At 42.1% G+C, this 24,276-nt stretch overlaps 1 protein-coding gene across 2 annotated transcripts in view; it reads left to right on the top strand.

Annotated features, from left to right (window-relative positions):
• GAB3 (GRB2 associated binding protein 3) overlaps nt 1–24,276 on the top strand; it is a 106,080-nt gene that overhangs the window by 56,548 nt on the left and 25,256 nt on the right. For both annotated transcript variants that reach the window (XM_074963169.1, XM_074963168.1), the window contains exon 2: nt 19,080–19,383. In XM_074963169.1, the coding sequence (XP_074819270.1) occupies nt 19,080–19,383 (304 nt within the window). The remainder of the gene's footprint in view (nt 1–19,079; nt 19,384–24,276) is intronic.

Here is a 24,276-nt window from a genome sequence, read left to right as displayed (position 1 = left end):
AGGGCTATTTGTGAAGTTAGGTAATATTCATTAAGCGTAAGTTTGCCCTATTGACATGAGTAGAAAAAGCTTCTATTAGCTTCAGTGGGTGCATCCCATCACTTCTCAGTTCCAACTGGTATTGGAATTGTTCAAAACATGGAGTGAGATCCTGAAGTCCAGCGGAGTTTGGCCAGGATTTCATCCCGGAGGTTCCCTTCCCAATCTGCCCTGAAGCATGAAGTGGCAGGAATCTGACCAGAAGACCTCTTCCCATGAGATTTCTATCCCGCTTTTACAGGTGTAACCCTTCTGCCCATCAAAGTTGGCATCAACAAGGGCCGGGTTCAGTATCTAGGGGTTCCATTCCAATAACACAATGCAAAACCAGCTCGAGCCCCCACCCAGTGACCTGGGACAAATATATACCACCCCCGCTGGGCGCCTCCAAGAGGCAATACTTCCCCTCTCGCAAGCATGGAGTCTGAGTGTAGCAAAAAAGCCTTTTAATAACAGAGAGAAACAATGTGGCATTATGTTGGGCAAACACCACCAACAGGATTCATAACACAACCCATGAGCAAAACCCCACCCCAAGCAAATTAGGGCATGTCCTTTCCCTTGGGTTCTTGAGTCCAGCAACCCGAAATCACCCAAAGTCCCAAAAGTCCAATGGCCCAAAAGTCTCTGTCCCTGGTCAGGGCAGCCCCAGAGTTCGAAAGTTTATCTGCAGAGCTTTACCTCCCAACCTGGGTGGAGATTGGGGAGGGGGGGGAAGAGAGAGGTAAGGGGCACCTTACATGATCTGAAGCTCTATAGGCCTTGGCTCCGCTCGCCGCCCCACAAACTGCTTCGCTTGGCTCCGCTCTGCGGCCCACAAGCAGCTCCCACCGTCCCACAAACTGCTCCGCTCCGCATCCCACACACAGCTCCTGCTGTCCTATGAACTGCTCCACCAGCCTGTCCACAAGGCACTCCAGCCCTCCCGCAAACTGCTCCACCATATATCTTCAGGCTCCCCCACTACTTAACACAACACTCAGTAACTTCAGCTCTTAGTCAGTTCAGCTCTTTGGTGAATTCAGCTTGTAGTAGGGGAGCCTCAGTGCTGGTGCACATTAGCCCAAAGTGAGCTCAGCAGCCTGTAACTAGACTCCTAATGGAATCAAAATTAGCTCTGATATTCCACAGTGGAGAGAGGAGGAAGTGCAATTAGCATGTAAGGCCCTCACTAAGGGGCCCATGCCACCAAGTATTAATACTTGTCCCCAGCCTCTCTCAATTCACAGAGTTTTGGAACCCATGTCCCTTGCCTAGCAAGTGCTACTTAGTTGATGGTGAGTCCCTCCATCATAACAAAAGGCCAAGTACAGTTCCAAGCACAGTTCCCATAATCAGGGTAATAACAATTTATTCTTCCTGCCCCAATAACAGAGACACTGGGGATCCCACAGCAGCCAAAGTGACCATTTGGGCAGCTATGGCCTCATTCTAGGCGGTGTGGGTGTGCCTATGCAAATGAGATCGGCCCCTGAAGTTCTTTTCCACAACTTGCCACACCTCACCACCAGATGTCAGGGTGGAGCTCATCCTGACACTGCTTACACAGGCCTGAGGGATGAAATCTTGCACCCATTGAAGTCAGCGGGAGATTTGTCACTGACTTCAGTGGAGCCAGGATTTCACCCAGTAAGACTGGGTATTTCCTACAGGACTCAGTCCTTCAAGGTGTTGACTACTCTGCCCCCAATCCAGCAAAGCACTTAAGTGTCTGCATAATTTTTCAGCATGGGAGGGAGTCCCATTTCTAGTCTACAAGACTACTCAGGGGCTTAACGGTAAGCACATGCTCAAGTGCTTCACTGGATTGGAGCCTAGTGATGATATATTACTATTTCCATCTTCCTTTCTTTGTGTATATGTTGGGAATGTTAGTTCTTCTTTTCAGCATTTTTTTGGCATAATCTCTAGGACAAATCTGCCCTGGACACCCTAGTCATTTATGACAGGGAGAGTGCTGAAGCTTCCTGAAGAAATCTCAGAACAACACAAATATTTCCAGATTTGATCACCTCCCAAAGGAGTTATTTATAGAGATCTTCCCCTTGTCACTTGGATGAATCTTTCTTTCTCCATGCAATTTTCAGTGGGAAACAGGATGCAAAGACAAATCCTGCTCACCTTACTGTACAGGTAGTACTAGTGAAGGCAGTAAGGTGTGAGTAAAATCATCCAGATTTGTTTAGAAAATATATTCGATCTGTCATCTTTTTATTCTGCTATGAATCAAGCTGCGAGAATTTCCTAAAACCTCTCAAATGAAATCTTGGCAGTCAATCCTTTATTTACATTCTTGTTGAACAGCATTGTTAGTATCAGCCATCACCATCACAGCACAGACCTTTGTGGCTTTTTCTGAACTCCCACTGTTCTAGTTACCTTGGTAATTAAATACAAAATGTTACTATTGCTGAAGAGTTGGGTTTATTTAACAGCATTGTGGGGCTCCTGCTACCAGAGTCACTTTGCCCAATTTCCTGTTTATGTTCCTTCTCTTCAGAACTAGAGCATCATGTGAGTTCAGACAGTTAAAGATAGGCTGCATGACTGTTGCTGACCTCATACCACATGCTCAGTTAAGGTGAAACAGCAAAATTTGTTCTGTTTCTATAGAATGTACTGAGAAAACGGCCAGTTCTAGGTAAAGGAAAAAGAGAGACTTCAGATAGCTCAAGACACAACATAATCTACAGGCTCTAGACACCTGCAGTTTTTTCAGCCTTTAACTGCTTTGCACATCTGTATTTACAGTAAGCTTGCATGCTACAAGAAAGGGCATTAGCCCCCACTCTGTTTCTTTTTTCCCTCAGCAAAGCAGCGTTGGAGTCTTTCCATAAAAGCAATTAGTTTAGCAGCCTTACTCAAAATTTCTCAAAAGTTCAGTTCCCTTAATACAAGCCACTTCCCACCCAACCCTCAGAATAAGAAGTTAATTCTCCATTTACTTGAGTTGCATTACACCAGCAGAGAATTTGTCCCCAGATGTGTGTATTTCATTGCTGTTGTCCTTTTAAATTACATGGGCGAATAAACAAAACAGAGTAACCGCAATTTTTATGAAGCTCTCGGGGTACATCCAAAAAATCACTTTAGATTCCATAGGAATTTCAGAGATGGGACTAATAAGGATTCCCTAATAGGCAATAGGGATTAACCTATACTCTATTCAGTATTAAATTGTCTTACTGCTTTATTGATAATAAACCATTTGTAAATGAATTGGAGAAATCTCCAATGTACCCATGTCATTTTACAAAAATGACGCTGGTGTTGCAGGAGAAATCGTCACTGGCACAATTGTGAATGACGGCTACACTGCTAAATCCATGAGCACCATGGGAAAAATGTATTGGTTCTTTCATACATTTTCCTGTTTCTTAATCAGTTTACGTAAAGGGCCTAGTCCAGCTCCCTTTGAAATTAGTGGAAGTTTTACTTTAACTTCAACTTCAGGTCAAACAGAATGAGATCCTAACTGAACAGAATAGGAACACTAGTCCTTTGCATGTTTCTAGTGTTTTTTCATCCATAGCTCTCAAACCACCTTACACAGGTGGGTATGTTTAATTATCCCCATTGTACAGATGGAGAAACTGAGCCACATGGAGATGAAGATCAAAGTGTTCACATTTGGATGCATACAGTTTCGGCACCTATATCCATATTTGGTCACTTAAATAAGTGGCCTGATTTGCATCGGAGTTCATCATCCAGAGGTGGATGCATTTCAGTGATGAGTGAACTAGTCACTGCATATGTAACTTGTAATCAGCATGTACAATTTGTCGAGTACTTTAGGATTTTTGGGTGAAAGGAAATATAGGAATCTAAGTTACAATCGTGTCATCTTAGATATTACACATAAATATGCGGTTGATGGGAAAAGGGGAATGGAACTAAAACCCTTGGCTAGCTGGCTTATCTGTAAACATCCTCACATAAAGAGCCTTGCCTGTAAGTCTTCACTGTCAGTAAGCTCAGACGCCTGGGAGAATTCAGCAGCATTCAGAAGGTGCAATTTGAGAGGACCAGAGAGAAGTAGTTTTTTCAGCTTGCAAACCCTGGAAGGGAAGGAAAGAGAAGAGGGTGCTCCATTGGGGGGGGGGGAAGAGAAGAGGAATGCGCCCAAGGGTGATGGGAGACCATCAAATGGCTTAAACCCAGTTCCCTTGTATCCAGTTGTTTCGGCTTGTTTCTCCTGCCTTTGGGATCTGCCTATTGAACCAGTATCTACTTTATACCCCGATTTAAAAAAAAAGAAAAGAATCCTGGTAGCCTTCAGGGCACCTTAGTCAAGCCTGCAGTAAGTGAGCAGTTTAAAGTAATTGAGATTGCCATCCTCACAGGAATTCCACGTGATACCTTAAAAAGGATGGATGTGCCCTGTGCTTCGGCAGATTTCACACAAAGGTTGGCTTGATTGTTCTCAGACTGAGTTTTTGACAGTCTGCAGATCCTTGCAGGCTTTGCTTTTAAAATGACACTCAATCAAGACAATCACTGTTACTTTTCTCAGAACATTGTCACCTGAATCTGTTTCCACTCTACATTAGTCATAGTAAAATAATATCCAGACTGTGCTTGAAAGATATCATTTTATATGGTTATTATCTTGTACCTTTTCTACTGAAGCTTGGAAGACGAGCACAGAACAAAACCCCCCCAGATCAGCTCCAAAGACCAGCAACCATTAGGAAAATTTTCATAGGGACCCAGACTTTGGGCTTATAATAAATAGGACCCAACACACTAAACATGTACCTTTTTAGTAATGAGTCATGCTTACACTTTCAGTAAATGAATTAAAAGGAGCCTTCAGATATTCGCAGGCATTTATTGGCAGAAGAGCTCCAAGATTTCATCATTGCTCCAGGAAGGTTAAGGAAACCCTACTTTGGGATGACCACTAGTAGCATTGCTTAGTTATGACCCATATTTGGACTTCATTGTTCAGTGAGCACAATTAAATGGGTCTAGTCCTGCAGTCCCTTACTTATGTGTCTCGTCCCCAGGGATTTGGATGAGCCTACTTCTGTAAAGGTTTACGAGACTGGACGCATGTTCAGTAGTTTTGCACCATCAGAGGCTGGCTTGCATTTAACTCTGAAAGTCACCAAAGAATGAAACTCCTCTCTGATAGCACTCATGATGTATTGCAAGCACTGAATATACTGTAAAAGGACAGGGCCTGATTCTGTGCAGTGTTAAATCAGATTTAGACCTGGCATAAAACTTACTGGCATTGGGCTCAACAACATAGGAGCCTTGTATTGTAGCAAGTTATTATATTCTGGAATCGCCTGTCCAGTCAATATCCTTCATTTTAAAGATTGGAGACACTTTTACCCCATCCCTGTGCCAATAACATTCACATTTTTTATTTACTGGAGAGCCTCTTGCTGTACACAGCTTGTCTTCAGGAAGGTCCTAAGATGTAACTGAAAACAAAGTGAAAGAGGCAGTTACCAGAACCGCTTTCTGTTGTCCAGGATGTTCCTAATGGGAAATCTCTGCTTGCAATACTTGCATGAGAAGGAAGGAGACCATCTCTTTTCCTGGCAACACCCTACAAGAAAGTCCCTGATCAACAATTTTGTGTAAACTGTGATGACTCCTGTTTCTTTGCTCACTCTTGACTAAAATGACACTTAAATGACGATTTAATCAAACATTTGCATTTGCCCTCCCCACAAAAATCTATCTAGATCTAAACACATTTTTTCTACTTTAAGAGCTTGATTTGAGATCTTCTCAATGGACTTTTTAAGTAATGAAATTCCAGAGCTTTCAGGTCACTTTGACTTTGACCCTGCATGCCCAAAGGAACATTAGCTTTACAAAGAATTTGCATGTTTATTAAATAGCAGTGACTCACTCAGTTGCAGATGTTCGTATATATAAAGTACCATAAATATTATGGATTAGGATGTGGAATATATGATGGGAATGTGTTTGGGGAAGCAGGCAACATTTTGCTCTGGTTTTATTCAGTTTATGGCAATCTTCTCTTTCTGTGCAAACCATAGGCTTCTTTCTGTGCGTTACAGAAACAGAGAAAATCTTGCTGGTTCATGAAGACGTCATCTCAGATGCTTTATTATAATGCATTCATCACACAGTGTGGTGCAGGAAATTTTCAGACAAATGCTTTCAGTCAATTAAATATATGTGTATCACCATGAAAGGAACAAGGTATTTCCCCTCTGACTGTGCCGGTAGAAACTTAGTAGGTCCTCAGAGCAAGATTGTTGTTGGCTTTCCTGAAATAAGGTCATTTCAGAATCGTATTGAAACTGAGTAAATGATTCACTTCTCAGCAGATGGCAATGCAATGAGATTAGACATTAGTCTATCCTAAAATGATCACAGCTCAGTCATTTGTAGTAAGATGAGCAGCACCACTCTTGGTGGTCTCAGCACAAAGTTAGCTTTGTAACTTGACACTCACTTTGTTCCTAAATGGGCACTAGCTTTGGGGTGGATGGTGACAGCAGGAGCATCAAAAACCTAACTGCAGAGTGGTGAGGAGAGGGAAGGGAGAGTTCACGCCTTGGCTGGTGTGATTGCATTGGCAGCAGTTGCGTTGTGTAAACACAGTGACAGTTAGGCTGGGTAACCAGGGTAGCAGAATGTCAGGTATCTTGTGAATCTGTCTCACTAACAGAAAGGGCTTGGCAGTCCGTTTAGTGAAATGAAAGCAGAAAGTAACCCAGCTGGAGCTGGCATTGGCAAAAGCTTCTGAGGACCTGGCATGGAAGGTGAGACACAAGTGGCTTTACTGCTGTTTTATTTGGAGCCTGGCGCCCTCAGAGATATGTTATTACATTGGTGAGGTGCCTGGACCATTCACCAGGACCAGCACTCGGGACTAAAGCTAGCTGAAATTTGGAATTTCGGGCTTGCAGGACGTTTCAGAGGACTCAGGATAGGACCCCATAAGCGATCTTGCTACTACTTTTCCTGGCTTGCGGCCTGGTCCGGAGGCCCTTACCCATGTGAATAGAGGCTAGCACCCCCGGGGCCCCAACTGAGCGCTTTCATTAAAGGAAGCGTCAGGGACAGGGTGGATAAAAATCAATTATTTAAAAAAAATTTTTTAATTGGATTTTTTTTTATTTAAATTAGATTTTTGTGATGAAGTGTTTTGGGTTTTTTTGAGGAAAAAGCCAATCTAAAGATAGACACTGTGACAAAACTCTGTCCTTGCCTCCGTGGGTCCCGCATTTCCTGGCGGATTTCGCTAGCCTCAGAGGCTCACTGTGACCCTCCATGTAACCCTTCTTTCTCTAGAGACAAGGGTCACAGTCTACTGAGCCATTTTCATCATAAGCCAGCAAGGGAGGTGAGGAGAAGTTATCCTTCCTTGCACAGTCTCTGTTGTCTCCCAGTCTCAGTGATTAATCAGGAGGGCAAAGGTGGGGGGGGGCAGCCCGGGCCCACCCTCTACTCCGGGATCCAGCCCAGGGACCCTAATAGTATCAGCTATGGTAGCTGACCTTTTAGAAACATGACATGTACAATTCCCTGGGCTGCTTCCCCCACAGTAGCCCTAACTTCCTCAAGCTCCGCTTCACCCTTACCTCAGGGCCTCCTTCCTTGTGCCTGATATGGTGTGTACTAAGCCTCTCCAACAGCGCAACTTCCTCCCACAGCTCCTGACATGCACACCCACCTGACTGACTGGGAGGCTTTCACCTAGTTTCAGCCAGCTCCTGATTGGCTTCAGGTGTCCCAATCAAACTAGCCTTCTCCCTGCCTTCTGGAAAGTTCTTAATTGGCCCCAGGTGTCTTAATTGACCTGGAGCAGCTTCCATTTCACTTAACCTGGTACCAGGGATTTGTTTAGCCTGGAGCTAATATATCTATCTCCCACTACTTTTCTATAGCCATCTGGCCTTGCCCCGTCACAATACATTATAGCTCAAAGATATCTCATCATGGAACAGGGATTATAAATTCTGATTCTATAGTATGAGACAATATATTCATGTAAATGTTTAAGAAAAGTTTTGTAAATGAGTTCCAATAGTTCATGGATTAGGGACCCAATCTTATGGAGTTCCAGTGGCTTCTGTATAGATTATTTAGGTTAATCTTTCTATCTACCCAATGGGACTCAGTGCTCTGTTTAGAAGATACCATCAGAGATGCTTAGTTTTGCAGTTCTCAAACTGTGGATTTGTGTCTCCAGAGATAACATGCTTGTTAACAGCAAAAATGGTTTAAATTAAATAAATAAATGATATATAGAGGTGACAAATAACAGACCTTAACCCTATTGTCCCTCTGCAAATTTGTGTACACAGAGTCAATCCCTTACCTCTCTCTAAAAGTGCAAAGTTTCAAGAAGTTCAATGAATAGCAGATTGTTGGGGGTGGAATAGATCTGGACAAGGAGAAGAGGTCTGGAGATAAATGTGAGAAGGGAAGGAAAGGGAGCAGAAACAAAAGTGAAACTGTTTGAGCAGCATATTCCAGAAATCTTGAGGTCTTTCTGGGTGTAGCCTTGATTGATTGATTTGAGATCTACCATACCATTCTTTCACTTGAAGGGAAAATCTATAATGGCAGCAGGCCGAAAAGAGACCCAGTTTGGGAATATTTTAATGAAGATTCCATTCCTACCTGTGCCATCTTCCAAGTGTCCGAAGTTACAGATCTGGCTGATGTTGTGCACCCATAACTGCATTTCCTCCTCCGTTTTGGCCACCAAATAAAAGGAGCGGTAGGTAGTTTTCACGATGAAGACGAAGTTATTCTGGAATTCTTTCTTGATGAAGTTGGGCCCTGAATGCTTCAGCACTTCACACTCGTTAAGGTCTATGATCCGAATGGGTTTCTTGGAATGGTTGTTTCTGTAGTACTCCAGAACGTCCGGGTTCCCACTCATGCGGCCCCTGCGGAGCACAAACCAGCGTTTCCGCCATGCCTGCAGGAGACACAATTGGACACATGTCACAGATGGGGAATTTGTTTCCTGCTTTAGCCTTCAAACTGGTTGTCACATTTTGTCAACAGACCTAAATATGCATATTTAGATGTGGACTGGTTCCTTCCAAATTTCAACAGCGTCAGCAATAAAACAGCTATTTCCCTGCATTTTGTTCAAGGCTACGGAAATAGGCTTCAGGGGACTCAGCATGTGTTCAACATTTCTCTTAAGCCCAGTGTTGAGAACTTTGCCGTCTATTTTTTCACGATTTTGTTCACCAACTGTCATCAGATTAGACCAGGTCTTGATCTAGTGCTCAGAACTGTCCACTACTGAGTTCCATTGCACGTCTTGTGGGAGAGTTTGCTTGGTTCCTCCCACTTTTTTTCAGAGCAGCTGCTGCAAAGTGGTTGTTACGGAAGTATTTTGCAATTTCAACAACATTAGCCTTTATTTCTGCAACACTGAAGTCTTTGGCTAGGAGGTGCATCAAATGAGCACTGCAACCGTATGTTATTAGCTTCAGATTCTCTTCACTCTCTTCTAAATTTCTTCTCATCTTGGACACATTTGCAGCATTGTCTGTGACCAAGCTGCATACCAGACATTTGAAATTTTTTTCACACTTTGTTATAGCTTTTACTTCTACTGTAAGTATTCTGCTGTGTGTGCATTTGCTGATGTATCAATTGTTTCTGTTAGGAAGACATTCCCTCCTTCTGTTGTCACACAAGCACATACAACAGGATCATTGTGAACATTGCTCCACCCATCAAGATTCAGGTTTAATAATTTCACCCTCTAGACCTTTTGCACACTGCTCAATTTCTCTATCATACACTTTATCCAACAATTTGCCTGCGACATATGCTCTGTTGAGTGGACTGTATCCTGGTCTTAATGACTGAGCCATGTTAATGAAGTGTGGGTTCTCAATCATACCGAAAGGAGAGTTTGTTGCATAAACAAACCAGGCAATTTTTTCATTGACTACCACTTTCTGTAATCTGCTTCTTATCACAAGATTATCTATGATTGTTTCTAGATGATGGAGATTTTTTTTTCTTTTTGCTGCAGGTGATATACAGTGGCTATATGCCATACATGAAGTGACTGAAACACTATCATTGGCAGACAACTCTGAAACTACAGAAAATGATGGTGATCTTCAGAATCTTGTATGTTGAGGATGGATTCTCCTAAACAAAATAAGTCAATGCAGTTATTTAATTTATTATTACCATACTGCTCATTTAGTATTACTCATTGCATTCTCTGACACTCAGTACGACTTTAAAGGTGAAATTGTAAAAGGAAGATCTACCTATTTCAGCTATTTATTTTTTATCACAACTGCATCTAAAATGATAGTACCATAGAGTAAAAACTACATTTTTTGCTCAAATATGAGAATTCAAGAATAGTCCAGAAGAAAGACAGGCAGTCCTTAAGAAAGAAGCATGAAATAAAAAAGTTTACCAACCTGAAGATTCTGCATGTTCAGACATGTTCCTTTCATCATTTTCAGCGCAGCTTCCTCCTGAGAAGTGTTCCTTCTCAGGATGTTGTTTCATTCGGGCAACCAATCCTTGCATTTTTTTATTGCACTGTTTGCATTTTGCACGCATGCCTGTCTTACCCACAAGTAGAGGAACTTCATTAAAATATTCCCAAACTGGGTCTCTTTTCGGCCTGCTGCCATTATAGATTTTCCCTTCAAGTGAAAGAATGGTATGGTAGATCTCAAATCAATCAATCAAGGCTACACCCAGAAAGACCTCAAGACTTCTGGAATATGCTGCTCAAACAGTTTCACTTTTGTTTCTGCTCCCTTTCCCTCCCTTCTCACATTTATCTCCAGACCTCTTCTCCTTGTCCAGATCTATTCCGCCCCCAACAATCTGCTATTCATTGAATTTCTTGAAACTTTGCACTTTTAGAGAGAGGTAAGGGATTGACTCTGTGTACACAAATTTGCAGAGGGACAATAGGGTTAAGGTCTGTTATTTGTCACCTCTATATATCATTTATTTATTTAATTTAAAACATTTTTTGCTGTTAACAAGCATGTTATCTCTGGAGATACAAATCCACAGTTCGAGAACTGCAAAACTAAGCATCTCTGATGGTATCTTCTAAACAGAGCACTGAGTCCCATTGAGTAGATAGAAAGATTAACCTAAATAATCTATACATAAACCCCTGGAACCTGGTAAAATTGGGTCTCTAATCCATGAACTATTGGAACTCATTTACAAAACTTTTCTTAAACATTTACATGAATATATTGTCTCATACTATAGAATTAGAATTTATAATCCCTGTTCCACGATGAGATATCTTTGAGCTATAATGTGTCTTAAATAAAACTATTTTTAGATAGGTTTTTTCCTCAAAAACCATTTTATCAAAAAAATCTGATTTTTTTAAATTTTTTTTTTAAATCATTGGTTTTTATCCACCCTGATGAAGACCATTTAGGTCTTTGGATGAAAGGGGTTGTGATTAAAAAATAGAACGTATGAACTGCATACTTTTATACTAATGTTATATCACATAGCTAGTATGTGTTCTCATATATGCTTACCTGTCAGTATGTATTTTGCACATGAGTATTTACAAATGAAAATATGTTCACCAAACAAAATGCTCTTCGGTTGACACATAATCCTTGTTTACTAGTGCTCTGGCTGTTTTTCTGTACATTATTGTTTTGTTTGTGGCTTGTCTTACCTGACTTTTATAGCTCACACCAACATCACACCTCACACCACTTATTTGTCATGTATGAAGATATTGGTCTGTGGGAGCGGCAGTCATTTATGGAAGACTGCTACTGTAGTAATAAAGACAGAGGTATTCCTTTAGAAGTGTCTGTGGAGATTCTTGACATTAAAAACTCAGAAGCAAGCAGAAAACACTGATGTCTTGTGTTGCATACAGCAACACCTGGGCATCAGACCAACGCTGCTCTAAAACCTCTCCTTTCATTGGCAATGGACCATTCCACCTGTGAAGGACAGATGAAAATGATTATTAATTTGTTCCCTCTTATCTGATAGTTGTGGTTTTCTGACGAAGATGGCTTTCTAGTGCCAACTATGGCAAACTTCTGAAGCTATATAAACATACAGTGAAGTCCTCAGCAATTTCGAAAGGCACCAAAATAAATGTAATATTTCTCCTGGAGACTGTCTACATTACAATAGCAAAACCAAATGCAAACTGGGGAATTTTTTCCTGGAGAGATCACAGCCCTTCTCCCACTGGAGTTGAGCTAAACTCCCCTGTAGATTTGATACTGTATTTAGTTTTGAGCATGTAAACAAAACAATCCTCTTTCCAAACTCTACCGGTTCTGATCAGATGAAACCAAACTATCCCCACGTCCACGCTCCCACTTCTGGTTTTGCTAGTTTTTGAAGTGTCCGTGAAGCTCAGCACGATCAGCATTCACAATATTGCCCTGCCCCTCAAAATGCCAGTCACTTGCTAGTTTTGTGTTGACAAACCGGAGCAGCAACAGCAACTGTTGCTGAGACAATGACACAACTTTATTTCAAAGTGATCCTGCAACTCTGGTAGCTCGATGAGCAGCTTTTTGAGTGGATTGCGAGGAATGAATTCAGACAATCCCTGGATCCCAGTTACACTGCAATAGGAGAGTCTTTTAACCATCTGTAAACACACCCCAAGAAAAGGCAGAGAAAGTTTGACCTCTGTAGTTGCTTGCAGATAAAGGTGATAGCATGTGTGCCTTTCTTCAGTATGCATACAAAGTCAGCCAGATTTGCATATCTCATAAAACTGCATGAATGTCACATATTGGCAAATGTGTAATCATTTCAGATGAGTTTTGCAATGCAGTCCCTGGGCGCTTAAAACTCTCAGCACATAATGCATTTAGCATAGTTGAATGTGCAAAAGCTTTTTAGGGTAAAAATATTTTTTGCAGATCAGAGGCATAAAAATGTAGAAAGCTTTTTAAAATGGAAATAACCTGTTCTACAGTAGCTGTTAACTGTACCAGGATATGGTGGTATGATGAAAGTTTAAACAGGGAAAAGAGGTAAAAAGCAGGCTCACTAACCAAATAAAACCCGGATACAAGTAAAAGCCTGACTTTGCCTTTCCCCAGAGGTCTGAGACATGCCATGTTGTGGGCCCTTGTGTCAACTGGAAAGTAGTAATGTTGGTTGAAAATAAATGACAGTACCTGTCACTTATAAAGAGGAGGGTTGGCCAAGTGATTAGGAATTATCCTAGGATTTAGGAGACCTGCATTCAAGTCCCTACTCCAGCACCTTGGGCAAGTCATTTAGTTTCTCTGTGACTCTGTTCCTGGTCTGTGGAATGGAGATAACAGCACTTCCCAGCTTTGCAGGGGTGTTGTGTGGATAAATACATTCAAGTTTGGGAGGTGCTCAGATACCTATGGTAATAAAGGCCATCTAAACACTAAGGAAGGTAGATGTACTGTAATGCTCTTTATCTAAGGATCACAGTGCTAGTATTTTTACAATCACTAATGAATTAAGTGTGACATCACCCACGTGAGGCAGGTCTTAGACTTACTTTATTGATGGGTAAACTGAGGCACTGAACAGTTCAGCCACTTCCCCAGGCTAAAATGGTGAGCCAGAACTAGGAATACAACCCAAGGGCCCTGACTCCTGGTCATGGGTTGTAGGGCCTGATGCTAACCCCACTCATCTCCATGGAGGTCTTTCAGTTATCTTAGGTGGGTTTCTGTGGAATCTAGGGGTGTCTCCGCTGCATGGGCTCTGTAGCACATATGTGACTGGCTATGTCTGCTGACATGGACGAAGGCAGTGGCATTTTTTGACACATGTTCTATTACTCATTTTCTTTATCATTAGAAACCACAGAGCATCTTACTAGCCCCAAGAATTTGATTACAGAGAAAAAGAAATTGTGTAGTGGTAGAAACCGCCTTCTGCTACGGTTGTTTACTCCAAATGCTCTATTGAAGCACATTAGAAATTTAGTCATCTTTTTGAATGTCAGGACTGGGATTAGCAAGAACCAAAGGCCCTACAGTGTTTTATCTCTCAGCTCGGTTTTCTTTACAGATTTGGTAAGGGAGGGTAAATTGCTGGTGGATTATATGACTAGGTTTGGAGTCATCTGTGCTCTTAAGAGACATTGTGCAGTGAAGAGAGAAACTGAGTCTTCTGCTTGAAATCTACATTACTGCTAAGTATGTGACTGCTTTCATTTGTGTCACCCTACATAATTCAGCATTTCACCCTGAGCCTTTACCTGGTGTTCCTTGCACACCCAGACCTCCATTGAAGTTGAGTCTTGCATGCTTAACTGTCCACCCCTCTCCAGCATTCCCTGACACACAATCTTTATAATAGAGCTAAGAATAATATAATTTTATCACATATTTGTAAAAAAATAAATAAAGCAAGTTGTATGGCCACAATGGTGTGGTAAATAAACCAATGCAGTTACAATCATTTTACAATAGTGGAGAATCTGGCCCAAAGTTTTGAAATGGCAGATTTGAAATACTTTGTACAGAATTCTGTTCCAGCTGATGATACTGTGCTGTAGCCTGGCTTCTGGAATTGTGATTGAGATCCTACAGACTTTAGATTCAGCAAAGCATAAAGTCTAAACAAACTGAGACATAGGGCTGTCCTGCACTGTACCTTGAACTCCTTAGGAATGTTATGTCTCAGATTGTGTGCTTGATTCTCAGCATGGAGGGGGTGGAGGAAGCTGCTTACAGTTCCCTGATTCTGTGCCAGCCCAGCTCCAGCATTGGTTAGAACAGCCTAAAGTAGCTACCCTGGGGGAATCAGAGCAGCTGGCACAGGAGTGCTTCCTCTGGGTTTATGCCAGCAGGGAGTTCAATAGGCATTATCTGCTGATCATTTAGAGCCAGAATTATACCAAAGAATCAAGCCTTATATATTTTGTTTTGGGATGGACTGTTAATGATACAAGCATGATATTTTATTGAGTATTGGGCTATTCCCTGCTAGGTTATTCAGCAAATGTCACACTTTTTAAATTGTGAAACAGCATTCTCTTGGGTTTTGTCCATAAATTCCGTGGCTCTAATGAGATCAGACACATCTGAAGCTTCTGGGCATTCCCCCACATAAACGGTAATTACAGTAGAACCTCAGCGTTATGAACACTTCAGGAATGGAGGTTGTTTGTAATGCTGAACAAAATATTATGGTTGTTCTGTCAAAAGTTTACAATTGAACATTGACTTAATACAACTATGGAGAAGAAAAATGCTGCTTTCAACCATCTGAATTTAAATGAAACAAGTGCACGAACAGTTTCCTTACCTTGTCAAATCTTTTTTTCAACTTTCCCTTTATTTTTTTAGTAGTTTACATTTAAAACAGTAGTGTTTTTTAGATTTTTTTCCCACTCCTGAATATGTTGACCTAAATTTCAAGTGAAGACCAGGCCTCACACAGGATAAAATCCTAGGCATGCCTTGTCTTCACTAAGATAAAAGATGTGTTCTTACTTCATGTTAGCTAACCTGGCCACTAAAATCCTAGTGAAGACAAGGCCATTTGTAGCTTTAACACATGGTACTAGACCGACGTAGAGACTGTGGAGAAGCCTATAGCTTACCTTGCCCTGCAAACTCATGTTAAAATTACAACTACCCACCTTTCTTCTTGTATTTGCTTTTTTTTGTTGCTGTCTCTGCTGCCTGACTGCGTACTTCCAATTCCAAATGAGGTGTGTGGTTGACCAGTCAGTTTGTAACTCTGGTGTTTGTAACTCTGAGGTTCTACGGTATTTTCAAAAGGTTGGATAAAAATCCACAGCTAGGTGGCATATCCTAAGTGCCAGCGTTTGAAAGCAATTAATCAGGCGCTTTGGGAGAGAAGGGCAAATATTACATAGCCGTATTCTTTTTTCATTAAAGCACGTGGCTTGAAAGAGAGAGTGGAAAAAAATATATAACTGTGCTTCTTCACTGAGGCTAGTGACATGTCTGTCCGATCAACTCCCAACTCAGGAACTGTGCGTGATAGGCGGAGGAGCCCAGAAGTTGGTTAGGAGAGAGATGTATGTATTCTGTGGGTATAATATACACCTCACCACTTCAGAAATTGCTGGTGTTCTCCCGAAGGTGCTCTGAGTTTCTCCACAAACAAAGAAACAGATGTTTAAATCTTGACATGCTGTCAGGACCTGTCCTGTTTTACAGACCTAATCATTAACCAAAATCTTTACAGTGTTTGTATTTGCGTAATAATGTTTTCAAGGTATGAAATTTCACAATTTGTCCTTAAAAGAGATTGAATCTCCAGGCCTTGTGAGAAACGGTCCTTGATGGCCTCTGTCCATTTTCAAGAGGACAGGATTCCACATCTCAAAAACCACAACCATGCTAGCTAATAACCTGGTTGGAAGATGCAACAGGAGGGCCAATGGGCAAAGAGATCAAATCACCCTCTGACTTCTAGAGGTCAAATGATCAAGAGTATACCATAGTGGGCAGTATGCAGTGGGAGGGGAGGCAGGGTGGGGAAGCTTGCATTGCCGATGTTTGTGCTGTCCACCCTACCTACACCTACACCCCCTTCCTGACCTGGCCCACCATGCCTCATTCAAGTCCCTTCTGAAAACCCACTTTTCCACATAGGCTGACAAATGATGGTTCAGGCTTGCAAAATCCTTCTTTAACATATTACTTTAGTCTCTGCCCCTGGTTTGGACAGCCTTGCACTTTAGAAGTAGGTCGTGGTATTGCTGGTTGAATGGACATGCTTTTAAGTAAGCAAATCAATGAATATTTTATTGGATTATTTATTCCGTGTGCATCTCTGATGGTAGACTCCCAAAGCTTTGATGTGTCCTGACCAAGAGGACTGGAGACCCTTCACGTTCAGTTTATTTGCATCAAAAAAATATGAGAATAACAGAAATCAGCTTCAAAGCCTTCACTGTCAGGCAGCTAATTTGGGGTCACGTTACATTTCCTCCATATTTTACACGTTACATTTCCTCCATATTTTAGTGGCCGTTGTACCCATTGGATATGAGAATCAGCAAAAACTGTAGTAATTGTATTGACTTTTAAGGTACATAAAGGAGGATTTTTACATAGCAGCTAAAACATTTTGCAACCAATTGCTTGGTCTCAAGAGATGCAGGACCTGTTTGCCAGCTTAAAAATAGCCTCCTACCACAAAACGGGTATGATCATACTCACACTAAGATTTCTCAAATGACAGACAACTGCTCAGTTTTGTGTTATGATGACTAGTCATTTTGCAAGCAGGAGTTGAGTAAGATTCAGGCAAGGAGATCATTTCTTCTCTTGTTGTTGAAATTGTTTTTCTTGCTGTCCCTTTTGAATTGTATGAAGCCAATGGCCATTTAGCAGATGTAGTGAACTGGCTAAAGTGTGTGTGTGCCCCACTGCTCTCTAGTGGGTAGAATCAGAATTGCTCATCTAAGAGTCATAGCTCCTACACTGCTTGCAGCCAGTGAAGATGCTCCTTTCATTCAAATGGTTTTGGAGCAAAGGAATCTAGTTTTGTCTCTGCTATCACTGTGACGTTCCAGCTGACCAAGTGTGCAGGGTAGTGGTAACAGATGTTCTTAGGTGGCCAGTGTAATAATAATTATACAGTGTACTAGAAGCTCTGTGAAGGTAGGAAACAGCTGTAAGGTTGGTCACATCACAGGGACATGTCCTGTTTCCCTCGGCCAGCCATCAAAGACAAACAGCATTGTTTTATTTTTGATCATGTGACCTGATTTTATCCAATCACATTCTTTATAAAAATTCAGTCGGTGAAGAACTCCTAATTTCTTAATTTAATATTTATCCATGGAATGGGACATATGGAGTGGGGTCACTTCTGGGTCTGGTAGTAAGTATATTGGTGACAGCTGTAACCAACACAGCACTGTACGTGAACTGAAACAGCTGGTGAAATGGAGGAAAAAAACAGATGTCTTTCTTCCCCCCCCCCCACCCCAAATACTGCACACAGCTTTATAAAATCATATGGTGTCTTAATCTATATGTGCCTTTACTTAACCCTGTGTGAAATCCAGGCTATTAATCATTTGGGCCAAAAAGAGATAAATATTTATTAATTTACAGTTCTGGACAGAGAGAGTTAAACAAGCCGTTATGTGTGATATACAGGATTTTGTAGCTTTCTGAAGTCATCTGTTTAACTTTTTAGCACTGCAACCCCCTCAAGATCTGTTCTTCTTAATTTGCATAAGTAACTGTCAGCTCATTAACAGCTCTTTATTAGCGCAAAAAAACATCTGATGGAAACATGCTGGGTTCATCTTAAGGCCTTGTCTTCACCAGGAGAAGAGGTGTTTTCTACCAGGTGTTAGCTAACACATGGTAAGTAAGGCCATGTCTACAGTATGGGGACTGTAGCCGCATAGCTATAGCACTGTAATTATCCTGGCATGACCCAATAGTGCAGACACAGCTTAGAGTGATGGAGGTTTTTGTTGTTGTTGTTGTTGCTATAGAAACACCACCTCCCTTAGCAACGGTAGCTAGCTCAAGGGAACCATTTTTGTCAACCTAGCCACATCTACACTGGGGATTAGGTCAGCATAGCTACATCCCTCAGGGGCATAGATTTTTCCCCACCCCTGAATACTGTAGCTATGTTGACCTAAATTTCAAGTGTAGACCAGGCCTAACACAGGATAAAATCCTAGGCATGCCTTGTCTTCACCAAGATAAAAGATGTGTTCTTACTTCATGTTAGCTAACCTGGCCACTAAAATCCTAGTGAAGACAAGGCCATTTGTAGCTTTAACACATGGTACTAGACCGACGTAGAGACTGTGGAGAAGCCTATAGCTTACCTTGCCCTGCAAACTCATGTTAAAATTACAACTACCCACCTTTCTTCTTAGAGTAGATGCGCCCTATGGGGATGGATTTCAAATCACCAGTCACAGTTCAGCCTGGTGATTAAGATAAGCATAGAATCTAAAGAAAATATGCATATTTAGGTCTGTTGACAAAATGTGACAACCAGTTTGAAGGCTAAAGCAGGAAACAAATTCCCCATCTGTGACATGTGTCCAATTGTGTCTCCTGCAGGCATGGCGGAAACGCTGGTTTGTGCTCCGCAGGGGCCGCATGAGTGGGAACCCGGACGTTCTGGAGTACTACAGAAACAACCATTCCAAGAAACCCATTCGGATCATAGACCTTAACGAGTGTGAAGTGCTGAAGCATTCAGGGCCCAACTTCATCAAGAAAGAATTCCAGAATAACTTCGTCTTCATCGTGAAAACTACCTACCGCTCCTTTTATTTGGTGGCCAAAACGGAGGAGGAAATGCAGTTATGGGTGCACAACATCAGCCAGATCTGTAACTTCGGACACTTGGAAGATGGCACAGGTAGGAATGGAATCATGGCTCAAGCTCTGTGGAAATAATCTGGAGCTGGAATCTCCCTCAGGCAGCACAGTGGCCAGAGGGGAGTGGAGACTTATCCTGCTGGGAAACATCATAGTACCTGTGGTAATTGGTTTGATTTTTGAAAGATTGCTTAAAACTATCAAAGATATCAGTTCTGCTGGGTATAAATAATAACCAATTGGTTTTGGTCTCATTTCTGTGAACTAACTCCTTTTTGAATAAACCAACAGATTTTTTTATAAAAGAAGGTACTGTTTATGTACAATACTGACTGAACATTATCCAATGGGACTTTATATTTCATTACATGCTCTGTATTTATTTAGTTTGACTTAACATCAGTCACCCATCTCAGAGAGAGAGAGAAAGTGTCCTAGAAAGTTCACATTGTCTCAGGCATTATAAGATGTGATCTATAAATCTTAATGCTAAAGCTGTAAAGCCCTCTTACTCTTGTAAAGAGAAGAAAAGGCAGAAAAAAGAGGCAGAGAATCAAATGCTCCAGGAGTGTGGTAGGAATGTGTGTCTAGATCCAAGATATGTTCCTGCCGGTGAAAATGAAGACAAAGTATTTTGTCAAGGCCTCCACCCATACATAGAAAGATACCGTAAGATAGTTCATTACAGTGAATTTGTTGGAGCTGCTCCTAGAATTAGCCACTACAGGTTGAATCTGGCCATTAATTAAGACAGGAACCTGTATCATTAGCTCGATTTTTTTGAGCCATTCAGCCTCAGATAAATGCAAACTGTATTTTCCCCAACATTTCCAAGGAGCAGATACAGCAGTGATTTGAAAGCAGCAGAGGAAATAAATCAGATTGAGTCTCATGGTCACGAAGAAGGCCATTGCAACAACAGAAGTGGATGGTGCTGGGGGAACTCACTGAAAGATTTGTCTCATTAAAAGGGACAATAGCACTTTTAATCTCATATATTTGAAAGGAGACAGAAGACCATGCTGGGATGCTTTAATTTCCTCTATTACAGTTCATGCATTGTTTAATCTTCTCTTCATTAGTATGCTTAGAGGGGGAATGGAAGGGACTGGGGAGATTTTGGCAGAGTTCCCATTATAACCCCGATAGCTGCCATTTTCACATTCAATTTAGAGTCCATCAGGGAAACTTGGTGTAATGTTTGGTATGTGCCAGTGTATAGCCATAACTCCAAGTAGCAAAGTAGGACTTAGACACAGGCAGCATGAGCTAGGAGCCTTGAGAGGGCTGGAATCACTCGCTCACCTGAGCTTGAATGAAATATGAGGATGGTTCAGACACAAACTCTCTTAACCTTGCTGAAATTGTAAGGTTTGGGGGGGTTGTTGCTGCATTGTTGTAATTACTTTATGTACAATTTCATCATAATGTCTAAAATGAGGGTAAGGCTGTCCCTGTGAAGCTAAAGAGAAAAAGTATCCTTCTACTGTGGGACAAAGAAGTAAAGTCATGAAAAACCAAAACAGGATAGACGAAGGTTCGTTTCAGTGAGGCCCAGTTGACTAGGTCTGGGCTGTATTTCGCTCAAAGGGCCTCTCCAATTTGATTTGAAGTGATCCTTTTATAAAGGCAGTAAGTGTTTGCCTGAAGTCAGGATACCTTCAGAGCTAGTGCTCAAGCAATGTTCAGGCCTTATCTTCTCACAGTTTGTGCTCCAGTCTAAGGCTTCGTGTATCCTTGGAAGTTTTATTGGCATAACTAGAGCCTGCACTAGGGACTTCTGCCAGCGCGACTGTGTTGGTCAGGGATAACGTCTCTCCACAGCCCTGAGTGACACAGCTATGCCAGCAGAAGTGTAGTGTAGACCTAGCCTTAGACGCTAATACGCTGATATAATTTATGCCAAGGGAACCCGTATAAGCACTTTGATACTAATAATGCTGTGTCCTCACTAGGTGGTTTTGCTAGTTTAACTATGCCAGTATAGTTGTATGCAAGGCCTAAATTGCTTTAGAAACTGATTAATTTGGTTCAGCTTCTTTGTGTGAGCACTCTTAAATTGGTTTAAAAAAGCCTTAAAACATCCATGTTGTTTAATTCAATTACTGAATCTGTAGTTACCCCTAAGATAGACAAGTCCTGAGTCTTGCTACCACACTATAGGAGTCTTCACCCTTATTCAGACTTTTAAGAGCAGTCATTATCTCCAGAGTCATTAGGACCATATCTGGTTTACCGTGAAACACCTGGTGGTCTGATGAAGATTGGGGAAGGGGTGGATTCAGGGTTATATTCTGGTCCAGTTTGCCACCAAGTCTATAAAGTTGCATAGGTTGTACATCAACTTTTAAACAGCTGCTGATTACTCATGCTTACTAAAAGCACCTAAATCCCCAAAGTGTCTGTAAATTTCAACAAATTACCATTAAACATGAATATAAGAAGAGAACAGAGCTGTGAAATGCCATGTGCTTTTATGACTTGAAGTCTTGTGTGTAAAAATATTCCCAGGAGTGAATCATCATATCAAAGATAAGTCAATTGCGGGAAATTTTAATAAGCTTTTCAGTGCATTAAAAATTAATATCCAAGCCAATATTATGTTGCTAATCGATCATTCTTAATCCATGTACCTTTTTCATTTGTTTGTGACTGTCAGGCCAGAATCTAATTTCAGATTCTTTGTGCATGATGGGTGCAAAAGGGTAGTGGCAGGTTTACTCAGTGACTAAGCCATATGCCCAGCGCTCTTGTGCTTCGAATTAGCCCCTTCAAATGGAGAAGAGTTGGGGTTAATAGCCAGGCTCATACGATCAAAGAGCCACTAATCTGGCATTTCTACAGCCAAGATGCGACAGACACGAATTACAATTTGAGAGCCCTACACAGGGTCCACCGCAAGTAGCTGTTTTCGGTCAACACAGAGAGGGACAGCAAAGAGTAAGCGAAGAGAAATGCAAGTTCCAAATAGATGTCAGGAAGCACCTGTGTGCATAGCTGTCGGGAAGGGTTTACCAGGCAAGGGTGTTCAGGCTGCAACATTTGAGTAACCCAAGAAACCATGCCACTTACTGGTTACACTAGGAAATGGCAGCTAGAGAAGGAACTGTGCAGTCCTCCATCGTGTTTCTGCTTTGCACCCTTTTCTGCTCTAGCAGAATCCAGCTGGAGTTGCGAGACTCCACACCAGTATTTCCCTACTCCCTCTCTTTAACAGCCTGCTCCCAGCCCGGAATAGCTGAGAAGCACAGGACAGAACTTCCTTGGAAGCACTTCTGCCTATACTGCCTACAATGGGCCAGGGGGAAATAATTAAGGCATTACCACAGGGGTGGGCACAGTATAAAAACCTAAACAGACAGATTATACAAGCCTTGTTTCCCTATCACAGGCCACAGATGCCTGTGCTGGTACAGCATGGATAGGGTACGCTGGTACCAGTGTGTAGGAACACAGAAAACCTATCAGGTCATCAAGTCCCATCACTGTGAAGGGCAGGATCCATTCCCAGAGAGAGGACTCTCACCCTTTTGCTGTACACCGGGTGTTTGCAAACTGCGGTCCACAAAGCACCTGCTGGTGACCCATAGATTCACTGCTGATTGGCCACGTGGTGCTGGCTCTCATCTTTGTTCCCAGCAGCTTTTACAGGCTGCCAGGCAAAGAAGAACTACAAGATCAGATGGGAACAAGCAGGAGCCAGCCTTGCTGCTTACACAAGGAAGGCATCCAGGGAAGCAAGAGGAGTAAAGGACCACGTGGCTGGGCAGCATGTCCAGGAAAGAAAGGAACCAAGGAGCAGAAAAGCCCATGCAAGAAGAGAGGAGGAAGAGGGGACCAGGCAGCAGAGAAGCACAACACGCCCCATATGGCATGCATGCTGAAAGGATGGTTAACTGGATCAATATAATCTTAACAGGATTTCATTGGAGAACCTGTTAAGGTTGTTTAGGGTTTCCCATTACCAAGCCGTACTTTCAAAGATTATAACTCTGCAATAAAAACTCCTCCAGGCTGCATCTTGGCAGGGAGCTCCTCGGCCCAGGAGGGACCTTTCATCTTGAATTCTCTCTTCAAATTCCTCCATGTGCCCCTGGTAACATTTCACATTGAGTGTGACTAATCTGCTCCTTGCTTACAAAGGCAATCACCTGGCAATCGCTGTGTTACTCCCCACCCCATAAGTGAAATCCGTGGGCTTGCTGCCTTGCACAGGTGAGCTCAAAGTATTTCAAAATATTCCTCCATGCAGGTGCTTACAGACTGTAATCAAGTCACCCCATAACCTTCTCTTCATTAAGCTAAATAGACTGAGCTCTTTGAGTCTCTCACTGTAAGGCATGTTTTCTAATCCTTTGACCATTCTTGGGGTTTGTCTCTCTGAACCTTCTCCAGTTTATCAGCATCCTTCTTGAATTGTGGGCACCAGAACTGGACACAGTATTCCAGCCGCAGTCTCACTAGTGCCAAATACAGAGGTAAATTAACCTCTGTACTCCTACTCTACATTCCCTGTTATACATCCAAGGATTGCATTAGCCCATGGGAGCTCATATCCAGCTGGCTAGCCACCATGACCCCCTGAAAAAAACAATTTGAATTTTTTTTGTGTAATTTTATCCTTCATAACGTTTACCTCCCTATTTGTGTGCTCCTGTGTCTTATTGCCCTGCCCCCACCTCCTCTGGTCTGCAGATGATGCCAGCCTCATCAGCCCCCTTCTTAGCTCCTCACAAAGACATTTCTGTGCCTCCTTCCAGGCCACCCCTCCATGCATGGAACACCCTCCCTGAAGTGATCCATAAGGTGCTATGCACTCCTCTTTCAGACCTGCCGCAATTCCTACAAAAAACCAGCCAATTAATAATGACCCAAGGGGCCATTATTGGAAAGTGTCTGGGGATACAGTCTTTCTATCTTTTTGAAGTCATGC

This window comes from Natator depressus, chromosome 9, assembly GCF_965152275.1.
Source record: "Natator depressus isolate rNatDep1 chromosome 9, rNatDep2.hap1, whole genome shotgun sequence".
Taxonomy (NCBI): Eukaryota; Metazoa; Chordata; order Testudines; family Cheloniidae; genus Natator; species Natator depressus.
Note: the sequence above shows the minus strand (reverse complement) of the source record. Positions and strands in the feature narration are given on the sequence as shown.